This window comes from Ptychodera flava, chromosome 22, assembly GCF_041260155.1.
Source record: "Ptychodera flava strain L36383 chromosome 22, AS_Pfla_20210202, whole genome shotgun sequence".
NCBI lineage: Eukaryota > Metazoa > Hemichordata > Enteropneusta > Ptychoderidae > Ptychodera > Ptychodera flava.
The window spans coordinates 25,177,403-25,193,382 of NC_091949.1; the positions used below are offsets into that span (position 1 = coordinate 25,177,403).

At 37.4% G+C, this 15,980-nt stretch overlaps 1 protein-coding gene across 1 annotated transcript in view; it reads right to left on the minus strand.

The window, feature by feature from the left end:
• Positions 1–9,687: 9,687 nt before the first annotated feature.
• Positions 9,688–15,980, minus strand: part of LOC139123043 (prolactin-releasing peptide receptor-like) — a 45,543-nt gene continuing 39,250 nt past the window's right edge. Inside the window, exons 2-4 of the mRNA XM_070689012.1 lie at positions 14,914–15,315; positions 13,123–13,344; positions 9,688–10,207 (exon numbers count right to left, since the gene is read on the minus strand). Of these exons, the coding sequence (XP_070545113.1) occupies positions 10,037–10,207; positions 13,123–13,344; positions 14,914–15,315 (795 nt within the window). The 3' untranslated portion in view covers positions 9,688–10,036. The remainder of the gene's footprint in view (positions 10,208–13,122; positions 13,345–14,913; positions 15,316–15,980) is intronic.

Genomic DNA, 15,980 nt, shown 5'->3' on the forward strand with positions numbered 1-15,980 from the left:
TCACACCAAAAGCGTTGACGAAAAAAAACGAGTAAATAATTTAGATGAATAGTCTGTGGACGATAACCTGTCTTCTCCGGAACCATCGATTTTCTGCAGTGTTGATCGACTTAATGTCCCTCGGAGTCTACTGAGTTAACACGGTACACTGTAAAACGTCACAAGAACTCCTTGAACAATCACTGTTGTGTATCCAAACCACTTACTGGGTATTAGAGTCACCAATTATGCAGCCATCATCACTCCCGTGTGCACGTGATCACTCGTTATCCGATGATACCGTAATCACCAGTTGAGTAAAATGTACGTTTTGTTTGCATTTAATGGATGGCATCTAAGGCACACAGACTGCATTTCCCCATTTCTTCGAGTAATACCTTGGCATTTAATGAGAGGTAATGCGAGCTGATGTTTTCCTGTGGAAACTTTGTGATGGCCTATAGAAATAACGCTCTGAACGTTATTTTAACCCACGTAATAGGAACTGTCTTTCTATGCCTGATCATTTATCACTTCATGTAATGTCTCCCTTGCCTGGTTACACAAAAAACACTCTTATGATCCAAAGTACATTAGCTCACGTCATATGTGTCCGCTGCTTTGTAGTGTATCCATTTTTTCCAGTTCCGCTTGGCAGTAAATATCGTCACACGATTAAGAAGTCCGCATGACTTCTTGGAAATTTAAGTCAGTGCATGCAACATGTCCCTTTTATCAGATTATGTCAGATTAAGGACGTAAGAACATCATGCGACCTGCGCGTTTGACTCTTTACACATAGGACTTTATAGAATTGCCAGAAACACACTTCTGTAACCCATTTTTCATGAACTTTTCTCACATAGCGTATTTAAAAGAAATCCATCAGTCTTATGTTTTTAACTTATTAAAAATTGTTTCTCTCCGCATTTCCAAATTACTCTTAATTAATAGGAATAATTGTAACACTTTGAAAGTATAAAATCCCGTCTCAGAGGCCCTGTTGGGAAGGTAATTTACCTTATCAAAGGTTAATGAACTCAGTGGTCATCTGCACCAGTGATATTATTAATTAGAACAACATGACCTCAATTATAAGGTCGATTTGCATACAAAACAGACGCACGTCATATTGACGGCAAATGCACAATATACGATACGATTTACGAGGATGTTAATAAAGTCTAGACGAAAGCAACTTACATGAATGATATTAATTAAAAAAATGAAAGCAGCCAGCACTTATAATGTTACAATGATGGACCATAAGAATTTCACATGATAGGTTCGTAACGTGTCACAGTGCATTTTACATACTAATTGTGACATGTAAATTGAAAATCAAGTGCTGTGCTGATGTTTGTGATTGGAGGCATTGTTGTATCTGTAATTCATATATATCGTATGATCGAAACCACGCCTTTATGTATTGTGTAGAAAAACGAGATTTCGATAATGGCACGAGAAGGAGCGCGAACATGAGCAGGGGAGAGAGGGCCCCGTTCGCTCTATCTCTGACGATATGTAGATTTTACACTTACGAAATAAACGGTTGTTAACTTTGATAACCGGGAGCCTCTCCTCTGTTCATGTATCCCGACGACCTCTCGCATGGCTCTTCCCACATGGCAGACAGTTATGGCACAGTGGCCTAAAAAGGGTTACGAATGGCATACCATCCGGAGAATGTTAACTTATAAGATATTTGCATTGCATTTTTCTCGTTGCTAATGTCGGTTACACACACACACACACACACACTAACAACTATCCGAACGAAGTAATTAACGGGAAGAGCATTTTTGGAAGTAATAAGAAAGTAGCTGACTGTAAATTAGAAAATATACAACTCTTAAAACTTAAATTTTGTCTGTTGGTTCATCGTTCGGTAAATGTCCGCCAAGTATATGATTTTAAGTGGTTCATCATTGTGTACATTGATGGGTCTCCTTAAAGCTGTCTATTCTGTCAAGATGGATCAGTTTCTGGGTTCAGATGATCATTTCGAATGACATTTCATGGTACTTTGGTTTGGAGATTCTGAAATACGTTTCCAGAACTGATATAACTCTTGCGACAAGAGAACATTCCTAACTCTATTAATCTCAACATTCCTCTCTGTATTGAGTTCTGAACTATGCAGTACAGTAGTACAATCGATTTCTGAAAGTTATTATAAATAATGGATTCATTAGGAACGGAATTCCACACTCGACCCAAAAAGTTAAAAAGGTAATATAGGTTATTAACAATCGATGTTTCGGATTAAAATAAGAATGCTTTCGAGGAGCTTCCAATCTTCATGGGCAGTTGGAATATGGGTAATAGCATGTTTATCATGTGACAACTTGTGTTTTCTGAAAGGTTTCACATATAAAATATATCCGTTTCCAAACCCCCACACCAAAAGAAAAACAACTAACAAAAAACAAAAAACCGAACAAACAAAACAATAATCTTTTGTGTCGACATAGAATTTTTAAAGAATGTTAGAGACAAAATAATGTTAGAGACAACTTATTCGTTAACAATCAATAACAACTTTATTTTACATGTACGGGCAGAATCATGATGGCAAACAGTTTTACAATACCTTTTCTTTTCTGTAAAAGGCATCATATACATGCACACTACGCTTCCGCCTGAATCACGTGAGCGGACAATTTTACAGTTAACGCAACATTAACGTAACACCATCATGAACGAATATAATTTTAAAGTATGTAAAAATCAGATAAATATTACAAGTCAGAAGATGAGATATAAGATCATAAAATGAGTATTTTACATACCCTGACCGCCTATTCACTGTCTATCAGACTCTTGGAATGATTATTCTAACTTGCACAATTGGCAAGTTACTTTCTTAAAGGGAAATTGCCGCTCTTTTTACCTTCTTGTGAAATCAAGAAAACATGGGATACCCTCATGAAATCACCCAGTGAAAAAAATAACAGTAAAAATGTCAAAAACGACCCTTTTCTGAATGCAAACAGATAATTTTGTTTGCGACCTCTTGACAAAAGGTTTTTTTTCCATTCCGAATTGCTTTCTTATAACAAATAAAAATTGCTACGAATTAAGGGAAAGCTTCTATCCTTGTTTATATAAAAGGCTTCGCCAGTTAACATAGCATTACTAAAGCTTGTAAGAGGTCCATTTGTACAAATGTATGTTCAGCTATGTACACTTGTGCACGGAACTTGGAGATTTTTTTGGTGCAGACCGTAAAAGTTTTGAATGCGTAATCTCGTCTGGATGCAAAAAGAATTGAGGTTGTGCACAGTTTAGCAATATCGCAGCATGTTCCGAGAAGTCAAACAACGCAAACTTGATTTTATATCAAACAAAAGTCTTAAAAAGGTGAAAGGGAACAATTTTGTCGCTGTAAAATCTAACCCTGTGTCCTACTTCGGAAAGATTTTCGTTTGAGGCCTTCATAACTAGTTTTACGACAAAAGGTATCTTATATATTTGCAAGAAATCCAACAACTTGCCTCAGTCTGTCTTTTCAGTGGCTGTATATGTTAAACAAGCCATGGTAATGAAAGTGCATTCAACTTGGAAAGAAAGTTAAATATATTGTTACCTGAACATACATTTAACGGTACCAAAAACTTTTATTAACCGTAAACATATATCGTTAATGTAAAGATATTGATAATGACAATTCTTGCAGCTTGTCTGATTTTTAATCGAGTGAATACTGCGTCGTAAACTGTCGTCTGCTACTACTAAGGTCAGCTATTTCTCCAACTGAGCATTAAATTGCTTAGTCACTAGTCATAATTGACGAACGGATTGCCGAACAGTAAGAGTAGAAGAACTTAAACCAACAAAATATGCAGTCAAGAAAATAATGAAATATTTATCGTCGACAGAGTGATGTAGAGTGTTACGAGAATGTTTACTGGCGCCACGAATTGTGAACGTTGTATTGTGTGTGACACTACGCCGACACTTCAAGCAGCGAATGCAACGTGGATTAAAAAGTTGAAGAGCATTCAAATTCATATCATTCATGCGATAGCCAGCTCGATTGAACACTAAAAAGCAAATGTTAAACATTTTTTTGTTGACTGTTATTGTTTATCGTCCTGTCGTATGTTTATGTATCTTCGTTTAACAACAGTTGGTGTTTTGCTTTCAGAGAATATATTGTTTTAAGTGTCTCAGTGGAACTGATGTCCAAGGAATACCGACACTGTCCTCACGGTATTAAACTTCACATTGTTTCACAGCAGTAAACTGTGTGGTTTAATCGCAGCATGCGAATGGACGAAGGGTTAAGACCTATAAATGGAACCCAAACAGAGAGAGACATGCAAAATGCTGCACAAAACGTTGATAGTTCTGAAAAACCAAGTAGGAAATATGCAAAAATTTTTGAATTGATACGTAAAGAAATGTGACACTTTAATTCGATTCTGTTTGCAATACTCCAGTGCGTTTAAAAGTAATGAGAATTATGTTTACACTCTGTTGCTGTTGTTGAAATTATGATCATGCAAGGACTCTCCCCGTCCAACACGCGTGATCGCGTGAGTGATCAAGAGAAAAACACCGGATTGTTTAGCGAACTTTTTGTCAAATTTGTTAATTTGTTCGTGAAAGCAGTAGTGAACACGTGTTCACCAGGTGCATGGACTATTCAATGGCCCATGTATCAAACGAAACCATTCGTTTCTTTGTTTGAGCATTAAACTACACCAGGTTACGGGTATACCAAGAGATTTTGATCAGTTGATGACAAATGTGCACAGGCGACTTGCTCAAAACCGAGCGGTAAACCCGTTTCTCGGGTGGCTTATTGCCATTACATCATAACACTAGATTTAAATTCTGGCTTCAAACATGAAAAAAGGAATTTTTCTGTTACAGAAGCTCACCGTGTTCCAACGGTGCAATATTGCGAATGTAGCAAGGATATTTTCACGTTTCGACATGTAATATCTGTATTAGCGCTATTACCATATATGAAACCATAGAGTCGTTTATACTTAATTACATACATACATACATACATACATACATACATACATACATACATACATACATACATACATACATACATACATACATACATACATACATACATACATACATACATACATACATACTATGTGTGTACATGTGTATGTGTGTGTCTATCTGTCTGTCTGTTTGTCTGTCTGTCTCTTTCTGTCTGCTTGCCTGTCATTCAGTTTGTGTTTGTGTCTGTGTCTGTGTCTGTACGTATTCAGGTGCGTATGGAACCTGTCGTTAAGATGGTATGGTATCACACGGTTTAGCGATTTCTTATGCTATACCTTTACCCTTTTTTCATTTATATGGTAGTTCTGTAGTAAGAACTATCGACCTGTGAAGAACCTCGTTCATAATGCTATAAAATCAAGGAAAAGCCAGTGAGTTTTTGAACCCTTAAAAACCAAAGCTAGCCATACGTGTAAGACTGCAACATTATTGAAACATGGTATTCGATCATGTCTGTATATTTTTTCGTTTCGTGCAAAAGGAATAGTGTTCTCCTCCACGCGTAATGCGAAGATTGCTGAAGGTTTCGGCAGAAAAAACAAACAAGAATCGTCTGTTCTTTGAACCATGCACTTTGTTTGGCACCCGGAACAATTGTAATACTTTAACGGCGCCGCTGTGACCAAGCGTGTAATCGTGATTTGGTGGCCTCTCTATGCATCAAGGAGCTCTGGCAAACGACATTCACATATCGCAATAGCTGATAGTGATTGCAGTGGATTTTATATATTTGTACCACAACCCAGTGTCGGAGACAAACATGTTGCATGTACGATATAAACGATTGGTTTGGGGATCACTGCACTTTTAAAAGTCATCAACCCATTCATTGATTATGGTAAAACCGGCATGAGGTTAGTCGTCTAGACAGCTAGCTGATTACATTGCACTTGATCTACAGCGTAGCTGTTGGACGATTTTCTTCTTAGCAAAAACTATACTTTATTCCAATCCATAAAGTGAATGTCCAAGAATATATTCAAGTGCTTGTAAAAGCTTCAGTTACTCATTGTGTAATGTGAGGCGCAGAGCAGTAAATGTAAGGTATTACATGTAGTTTTAGCTGAGAACGAAACCTTCCCACTTTCAGCTCTGGTTTTTAAAACAGCCACATTGTAGATCAAGTTATCTTTATAGACAGAGTGGTTTACTGTTCTACCCAAGGTGATCGTTTACATTATACACGCAACGTGTCTGTCTCAGACTGAGTTGTGGTACTAGTTTAAATCCACTAGATTTGCATTTTACTTCCTTCGTCTAACTTGTTCACTGTTCCGTTCACAATACCGGGCAGACTCACGTTTCCAAGCTTTACACGTAGCCCTACATTCATAAGCCGTGCATTCTGGTGATAATGACCTTCAACTTAAAACGTCAATTTACCTCAGAAGCATAATAACCGCATGAATTGAGAAATATATAGTTAAATGGGTAAAGTTTGTATCTATCATTTTTTGTCTAAAGCTTGGATAATATTTTTATGCAACACCAATAGTTGGAATGTTGGAAAGTCTGAGAATTCGACCTTTGCATTGTGACCGAAAACTGAATACTAATAAACTGTAACTTTTATGTATTTTCCCATATTTTTGTTCTGCGTTCTGTTTGCAAAACACTGTGAAGCAAATATGGATCCAGAAAAATATCTTTATGCTAATCGAGTCTGGTCCAATTCTCTTAAATATTATATTTACATTACATATTCCACCATGTGGCGCTCACACATACATACATACATACATACATACATACATACATACATACATACATACATACATACATACATACATACATACATACATACATACATACATACATACATACATACATACATACACACATACATACATACGTACAGCGCCCCTCTTTTTCTTTTACTCTCCATATCAGAAAATTGTATAGACATATTACGTAAATGCCACACATCTCGATAGTATAAACTGATCTTCACGACATTATTGAATAATTGTAAGCGACGAACCGTATGAGTTTAAATATCAAAGTTTGAACTCGCGTACAAGGTGGTGACAAAATTGTTTGAAAATTCTGTTCTTCTTCAGGTTAAAAGAGTGAAATTTGTCTCAAACTGTTGCAATTGAAGTTAGGTGGATTCTTAACCGCACAGGCAGAACGTTTTATCCAATATCCGACACAGTCTTCAAGTACTTAAAGCAAATGCCAGCATGCGAAATCGAGTGAATAGTTTTTTGATTTTCCCTTTGTTGTATATATTATCACTATTGCCGCCTACAGCAGTGTGACGTTAGAAGGCCTGAATGTGTGCGTATCTGACATTAAGGATATTGGTACTGGGCGGCGGTAAACGATAATGCTGCTGATAACTCTCCAGCGAAATCATGAAAATTAATTCAGGTGTTGCAATCACCTATTGCGTTTTTCACGGCTCTGAGTATCACGCCAATGCTAGGCGGTAGACAGAGAAGTGTCAGTAATTATTTCGCAAGTAACTCTTGCATTTTGCAAGTAAAACTCTAGCACGGATGAAAAGATGCAGTCTTCTATCTGCGGTTCCTTCCATTCTACGTCGTAGATTGTAACTATTTATTGCCCCAGTATTTTGACAGTGCAAGGGCCAAAACGTGATTCTTTTTGTGACTCTTTTTGTGTGTGTCTATCTGTCTGTCTGTTTGTCTGTCTGTCTCTTTCTGTCTGCCTGCCTGTCATTCAGTTTGTGTTTGTGTCTGTGTCTGTACGTATTCACGTGCGTAAAGAACCTGTCGTTAGGATGGTATGGTATCACACGGTTTAGCGATTTCTTATGCTACCTTTACCCTTTTTTTCATCTATATTGTAGTTCTGTAGTAAGAACTATCGACCTGTAAAGAACCTCGTTCATAATGCTATAAAATCAAGGAAAAGCCAGTGAGTTTTTGAACCCTTAAAAACCAAAGCTAGCCATACGTGTAAGACTGCAACATTATTGAAACATGGTATTCGATCATGTCTGTATATTTTTTCATTTCGTGCAAAAGGAATAGTGTTCTCCTCCACGCGTAATGCGAAAATTGCTGAAGGTTTCGGCAGAAAAAACAAACAAGAATCGTCTGTTCGTTGAAACATACAATTTTTTGGCACCCGAAACAATCGTAATACTTTAACGGCGCAGCTGTGACCAAGCGTGTATTCGTGATTGGGTGGCCTCTCTATGCATCAAGGAGCTCTGGCAAACCACAGTTACGAGTGTAGTGATACATAGCGGCCGCCGCGTAGTTATTCTATGCATACTACGCGGCGGCCGCTATGTATCACTACACTCGTAACTGTGTGGCAAACGACATTCACATATCGCAATAGCTGATAGTGATTGCAGTGGATTTTATATATTTGTACCACAACCCAGTGTCGGAGACAAACAAGTTGCATGTACGATATAAACGATTGGTTTGGGGATCACTGCACATTTAAAAAGTCATCAACTCATTCCTTGATTATGGTAAAACCGGCATGACGTTAGTCGTCTAGACAGATAGCTGATTACATTGCACTTGATCTACAGCGTAGCTGTTGGATGATTTTGTCATCAGCTTAAACTATACTTTATTCATATTCATAAAGTGAATGTCCAAGAATATATTCAAGTGATTGTAAAAGCTTCAGTTACTCATTGTGTAATGTGAGGCGCAGAGCAGTAAATGTAAGGTATTACATGTAGTTTTAGCTGAGAACGAAACCTTCCCACTTTCAGCTCTGGTTTTTAAAACAGCCACATTGTAGATCAAGTTATCTTTATAGACAGAGTGGTTTACTGTTCTACCCAAGGTGATCGTTTACATTATACACGCAACGTGTCTGTCTCAGACTGAGTTGTGGTACTAGTTTAAATCCACTAGATTTGCATTTTACTTCCTTCGTCTAACTTGTTCACTGTTCCGTTCACAATACCGGGCAGACTCACGTTTCCAAGCTTTACACGTAGCCCTACATTCATAAGCCGTGCATTCTGGTGATAATGACCTTCAACTTAAAACGTCAATTTACCTCAGAAGCATAATAACCGCATGAATTGAGAAATATATAGTTAAATGGGTAAAGTTTGTATCTATCATTTTTTGTCTAAAGCTTGGATAAGATTTTTATGCAATAATCGGAGTAAGACCAATAGTTGGAATGTTGGAAAGTCTGAGAATTTGACATTTGCATTGTGCCCGAAAACTGAATACTAATAAACTGTAACTTTTTATGTATTTTCCCATTATTTTTGTTCTGCGTTCTGTTTGCAAAACACTGTGAAGCAAATATGGATCCAGAAAAATAGCTTTATGCTAATCGAGTCTGATCCCATTCTCTTAAATATTTACATTACATATTCCACCATGTGGCGCTCACACATACATACATACATACATACATACATACATACATACATACATACATACATACATACATACATACATACATACATACATACATACATACATACATACATACATACATACACACACACACACACACATACATACATACATACATACAGTGCCCCTCTTTTTCTTTTACTCTCCATATCAGAAAATTGTATAGACATATTACGTAAATGCCACAGCTCTCGATAGTATAAACTGATCTTTACGACATTATTGAATAATTGTAAGCGACGAACCGTATGAGTTTAAATATCAAAGTTTGAACTCGCGTACAAGGTGGGTGACAAAATTGTTTTGAAAGGATATTGTTACCTGGCGGCGGTAAACGATAATGCTGCTGATAACTCTCCAGCGAAATCATGAAAATTAATTCAGGTGTTGCAATCACCTATTGCGTTTTTAACGGCTATGAGTATCACGCCAATGCTAGGCGGTTGACAGAGAAGTGTCAGTAATTATTTCGCAAGTAACTCGTGCATTTTGCAAGTAGCACTCTGTAGCACGGATGAAAAGATGCAGTCTTCTATCTTCGGTTCCTTCCATTCTACGTCGTAGATTGTAACTATTTATTGCCCCAGTATTTTGACAGTGCAAGGGCCAAAACGTGACTCTTTTTTTTGTGAGCTGAAATTCCCCTGTGATCACGTGACTTTCGGCAGCGACACCCTTGCCAATCGTAGCGTTGTGAGCGCCGTGGTGGAGGTCGAAGACGTGGACCTACTTCTCGATGGTGTTGTTGACGTGAAAAAGGCTGTAGTCCTCTTTCTTTGCTCGTAACGATTACAGTGACAGAAGATCCCTTTCATATCTGCCTACGTTGAAAAGAAAAGCGACGTCTATGAGACAAAAAAATGATAGAAGAAAATATATATCACAGGCAACCTAGTTGCCTAAATAGCTACGCTTTGATAATTAAGACAATCAAGATAGTAAGTGTGGTTGGTTTGTCAGTTGAAAGAATACTGATGAACATTCAAAGAAGTGGTTTTAGTGAGAAGGAAATTGTTCAAAATACAAACGTGAATTCCAGCTTGATTTGAATCAAGAAACCTCAATACCAAGTTTCAAAGCAATAGAACAAGATTTGTCTGACCAAAAATGGGAAAATTGCTCCAAAATGTACAAATATGTAAATTTCACTATGATGTTAACAAACCTGACTAACGTCACCAAAAGCAACCTGCATGACAAAATGTCAAAGCAATTTGAAGAGCGATATCAGAGAAGACCATTTTTAACAAAAAATGGGAAAAATTATTCCCAAAATACAAATATGTAAATTCTACCACAATTTGAACAATGGTGACCTCTTTATACCTACATGGTAACTTTCAAAGCAGATGAAGTAGGCTTCAATCTGATAAGAAGAATGTTGACTGACAACGACGGACAATGCATCTATCTGATAAGCTCCGTGTCATTAACAACGGAGCTACATACCTACCTACGTACCTACCTAACTAACTAACTAAATAACTACACATACATTCGCATTGGACTAATTAATATATTGCTCAACATTCAACCGGAATTCACGGAAAAAATATCAAAACTTAGTTTTTGACGAGAAAAATTATCAAAAGTAACGTTGTTGCTTTTATTCACAAGATGTAAATATTTATGAATGCATAAATACTGTTTTGTATCTTTACACCGATATTTGCTTAAAAGCATAAACCCAAGTTACTATGTATAAATAATATGATATAGTCAACTTTTTATCATATTATACTTCCATTTAAAAATTTTCCCTGGCGTGGATTTGAAAATAGCATTATGTACCCAGCTGCATGGGTGTAAAGCTGCATCGTTTTGCCACAAGCGGTTTGGAAAGCAAGTTATCATTTACTCTTAAATCAGGTGCAATACGCCGACTCGAATTTTCTTTTAATCATCGAATGTATCTCTAATACCGACGTATATAACAATCTGTCATGGATATGTAACACCAAAAAGCATTGCCAAGTTAAATGAGCATTAATCTTTTAGAAATATGCTATTAAGAAGACAGCTTCCGGCTATTAGAAGTTAAGGCCGAGTGAACACAAAAGTTCATAGTGCTGTGTTTCCGTTATCATCTATATCTCTTAGCTTGTTATGTAGGATATACCCTTCTGAAGAACACTGCATGTGTATGATTTACAATAACTATCATTCCCATACCGATAATATCAACATTTTCTTGTTCAGTGAATTGGCAGACATTCTCAAAACCATAGCAAGGTGATAGCGATCTAAATGACACGGTGATGGGGTCTATCGGTGTGTAAGAGCCAATATAGGTAATTTCACCTTGTTCGAACGGGGTCTTTTAGTCTACTATATGTGTGGCAAAATGGATCCAATACATTAACGATTTGTATTGCTTGCGGCTGTACCCCTGTTCGGAAAATTTTTCGAGCGAAAGATAAAAATACGGTATTACCATCTGGTAATGAACGGTAAACACATCATTGTTTTGTATGCATTTGCAGCTACCCTATCTTCGATCTGTTATATGAATGTACTGATTTCTACGTTTTCACAAAAAAGCTTGAGAGTCTCACGCAAAAGTATAGTGCTACCATACTGTAATCCATAAAATCGCGTTCTTAATTCAGATACGCTCTCTTAAAAATGTCGCAAGGCACAAAAAGACGGCAGATCGTCTTCGGGATAATTTTAACCTTTTTGTTGACATCAATGCATCAATAGCTGACATATCCTACACGGTGGCGCCAGCTGTAGAGCTCGAAAAGAGTTTTCAGCCTGAGCTGAACTGCACTTAATTTTACCTCATGCTTCAAAACTAAATGAAAATGTATAATTTTGAGAATCGATTCTGACATATTCATAAATTTCAATTATTATAGTGGTGTCTATTACACTTAATCTAATGCAATTGTTTGACCTTGCTTGCACAGATGTTCCACTGCTCATTAATAACAGTCCCTTCATTAACAACGTCATTCATTAATCGTTAATATTTAATTGACAATACTATTATTGTCAATTTAAAGTGCTAACATTTGCAGGACACAATTTGTATTCAATAATATTTGGTAGGTAGAATTTCACGAAGCCACTCGGCGCGATCTATTGCTCATGACAAAATATAACATTAAAAGACTCTCACAACGGTTTGATTAGAAAAAAGCCACTTCCCGGGTACTATTCAGTTTTTGAAAGGAGAAGATCCTTTAACTTATAGACTTGGAGCAACGTTCATGCTTTTCGACCAAACTCTCACAAAAATAAAATCTTCAGCTACATTGGATCGAAACGTTGAATGTAGTATTAGACATTGTTATTCAAGTTGTACTGTAATTTCCTCGCCCTGTGGTTGACTTGCATATGTTTGAAGTTATGAAATACTCTTTCGATTTAATTAACGGTAAAGTTAGGACCTTCCTATTAGCCATTGGTTAATTACGTATCTCCTGATATGTTAAAGGGCGATGGTCGTCGGATCGGCGCTCAAAGGTCAGTAGGGACCCCACAACCGATATAAACACTGTGTCCAAGCTACGTTGGCGATTGATGAAAGTTAAAACATATTTGTCTTAATGTACATCGTAATATAAATGTCGCAGCTATTTTGACATGATGCATCTATATAGTGCATGAAATACATTGTTTGTAAACAAGAAAGTTGCACATGCGCAGTTCCGACGACCACTTGCCTTTAACGTTAAAACTCACAATAATATGGCTAAAAATGAAAATGAAATAGCAAGTATATTCTTACCCTGAATACATCATTGAAGAAACTGTAAATCAGCGGATTCATAAAACTGTTCGACATTGCGAGCCACAGGACACCGCAGTTGATCTTGCGTAGCGTGTCTTGATATTTAGGGTCGTGATCAATGTAGAAGTAGGGATGGAATTTCACAATGAGATTGAAGATGTGGAGAGGTAACCAGCACAGAGCGAACATGAAAACCACTACAATAAGCATCTTAATTATCTGCGTAGTAAAAGAGACAAAAAGTTGAAATAATCGATTGCCACAGAGCGAGATGTCCTTGGTTGGAGAACAATTTATGCGACATTTGACAGAAGATGGGAAATGCATGAAGAAACGAACACACGTCCAAGGAGTACGAGAAAGATCAATTTACTCCAGTAGTCTACAAGCAAAATCGGATGCCAGTTCTTCAGAAAGGGTAAGCTGATCCCGATCTGCTAGATAGCAATCGGCAAAGATGGACTGACAGAAAAGCTCCCATCAAGACCCAACAGCGTTGGTCTTACTGATTAAATCGTTCCAAAAAGACTAGTCGAACTACCTTTGACATAAAGTAGGACTTGTCACAAGCGTGTCAAAAATGCAGTTTCAGAAATCTCTGTCATAAACCCTAAAACCGGGCAACACATTTTTTAATGTCAAATAATTCACACGTCATTAATTAGTGAAATTTTGACCGGAGAGAATTTTAAGGAGCACGAGGTTGAAGAATAAGTTGCAGTTTGCTGTTAAAAGTGGTCCTCTGTGACACAGAATCGGTTACTATTTCATAACCTTTCATGGAGAACATAGAGTGTTCATGAATGCTTTATGGGGTGACCGACAAGCTAGAGAGCGCTTTAATTTTTTAGGAGATACACTTAGAGTAGAGATATTATATCAATGGTACGTGCAAGAGTAAGATTCATTCTGTGCTGGTTATCAACGTTAGTTTCTTTTTACACAGTGTATCACAAACCGTTTCGTTGTTTTAGACGACTGGGTCGATAACACAGCAAAGATCACACATACTTTGTACTGTGTGCTTCAGGTTGATCAAGCTGCTAGGATCGCAATAGGATGTAAGTCGAAACTGATAACTGATTTTTTCGAATGCAAAAAAGAAACCCCGTGCACTTTAATGTAATGTAATGTAATGTAATGTCATATGACATGATATGATGATGAGATGTATGTATGTATGTATGTATGTATGTATGTATGTATGTATGTATGTATGTATGTATGTATGTATGTATGTATGTATGTGTGTATGTATGTATGTGTGTGTCTGTGTCTGTATGTATGTATGTATGTATGTATGTATGTATGTATGTATGTATGTATGTATGTATGTATGTATGTATGTATGTATGTATGTATGGCATGCGTGCGTATGCATCTGGAGCTTGTAAGTGTGAGACTTGGTTCAGGTCGGTGAATTTAAAAAAATCATTCATAATAATTTCTCTTGTGTCTCTCCTGTTTCATACGAACCTGTTAGGAATTTGGCAGCCCAGGCCCGGTTTTCCTAGCGATTGAACGCGTTACCTTTGAGTCTGCGCAGTAGTGAGTTAGTTTCTGCCGGTGTTTCCGGGAGAAACTCTACTGTATAGCGTGTACCCAACTCATCCCGTTCATGCGTTTCACATGGAAACAGAACACAAATCATCGCCTTCACCCCACTCAAACACCACAAATCACAGACTTCAACCAAGTCTATGTAAGTGTCTGTAATATACATGTTTGTCTCATAATATGTATGTATCCAGTGAATCTGCCCATGGACATGACATTGACGTGCCTCACCTTTTTCTTAGAATTAGCATGTGATTTGTCTCTGGAGGTGTCCGCGTTTCCGGGCATGCGCCTGCCCCACAGTTTAATTGCAATTCTTGAGTAGGTGTACAGGAGTACCACCAAGGGCACGAAGTAAGTGGTCAGCACAATGAATATTTCATAGGCCATGGCCGCCTGGCTGTAAGTCTGCCATTCGTCACAGAAGTATATGAAGGTTTCGTCCTGCGCTATCCGACGCGCCCTGGCGTAGACGGCCTGGACGACGGCCAGGGAAACCGCTATGACGAAAATGACGGCGAGTATTATCTTGCTGCGATGTTTGGTGACGCGCACTTTCAGTGGGTACATCACGGCGAAGTAGCGGTCGATGCCGATTGCAGTCAGGGTGAAAATACTCACGATTACCGCAACCTGCAAATAAACAATGTAATATACAAGTGTTAGATAGACAGGCAGAAAAAGATAGATAGGTAGACAGAGATACAAGTATAATACGTAAAATGTAAATAAAGACCAATAAAAGAACAACTAAACAAACAGGATTTTTGTAAGAAACGTTGAGTATAGAATTTTCGATCAACACATTACCTTGAAAACGATTATGCCCATAGTTTATGTATCCTCCAGTTTTTAATGAAACATGACATGAATGAAGATTTTTTCCAAATATCCGGAGAGTGATTTTTCAATTTTTGGTCTGCATTTTTTTTAGTTTAATGTAGACATTTTAATCACAATGTCGTTCCCAATAAGTAGGTAATACAGAAGAGAATTAGCAAATACTGATTATTGGGGAAAGCGGAACAACTGTAATTGACATTGAGAGTGTATATTGATGAACGTCCGAATACATAATGGAACTAACATCAGTATTAATGTGATCTTCATGACAAATCGGTGTTCAAGTTCTGATCAAATTGGAATATATAACCATCGCTAGGGACGTAACTATGCGTCGAACACCGAGTCGTGAATACGAATTGCAGAGAGCAGCACTGTCAGCAATGAGCAAAACTTTCCGTTACTAACTTGATATCAAACTCAACTCCAGTCTTTCTATTTCTATCATTACTATT